The sequence below is a fragment of the Acanthisitta chloris genome, unplaced genomic scaffold, assembly GCF_000695815.1.
Source record: "Acanthisitta chloris isolate BGI_N310 unplaced genomic scaffold, ASM69581v1 scaffold12535, whole genome shotgun sequence".
Taxonomy (NCBI): Eukaryota; Metazoa; Chordata; class Aves; order Passeriformes; family Acanthisittidae; genus Acanthisitta; species Acanthisitta chloris.
In genome coordinates, this window is record NW_008675413.1 from 2,430 (window position 1) to 2,744 (window position 315).

Below are 315 nucleotides of genomic sequence, written 5' to 3' on the forward strand. Positions count from 1 at the left end.
CCTCTCTTCCCGAGGGATGTAGGAGCCAGAATTTGGGGAGGATGTTGGATTTGGCTCTAAACCCCCTTTCTTTGCCCCTCTAGCTGGTGGTTGCCCAAGCCAGGATTCTTCCTGAGGCCACTGGGTACTTCCCTCTGGCTTGGCAAGTGGTTTCGGCCTACGGTGAGGTCTTGGAAAACCAAGTGCTGGGAAGGTCAGGGTGATGCCCAGGGCAGGGGAGAATCCTGCTGTGCCAGAAGGGCTGGAGTGCTGGTTTTTCAGCTGGTGTTATCACCAGGTGGCAAAGCAAACACCGCTGCTTTGCTCCTTGGGGAT

At 56.2% G+C, this 315-nt stretch overlaps 1 protein-coding gene across 1 annotated transcript in view; it reads left to right on the forward strand.

Moving 5' to 3' along the window:
* Window positions 1–83: 83 nt before the first annotated feature.
* ATP13A2 (ATPase type 13A2) overlaps window positions 84–315 on the forward strand; it is a gene marked incomplete at its 5' end in the record, with an annotated part of 15,165 nt that continues 14,933 nt past the window's right edge. Inside the window, one exon of the mRNA XM_009075745.1 lies at window positions 84–162. Within this exon, the coding sequence (XP_009073993.1) occupies window positions 84–162 (79 nt within the window). The remainder of the gene's footprint in view (window positions 163–315) is intronic.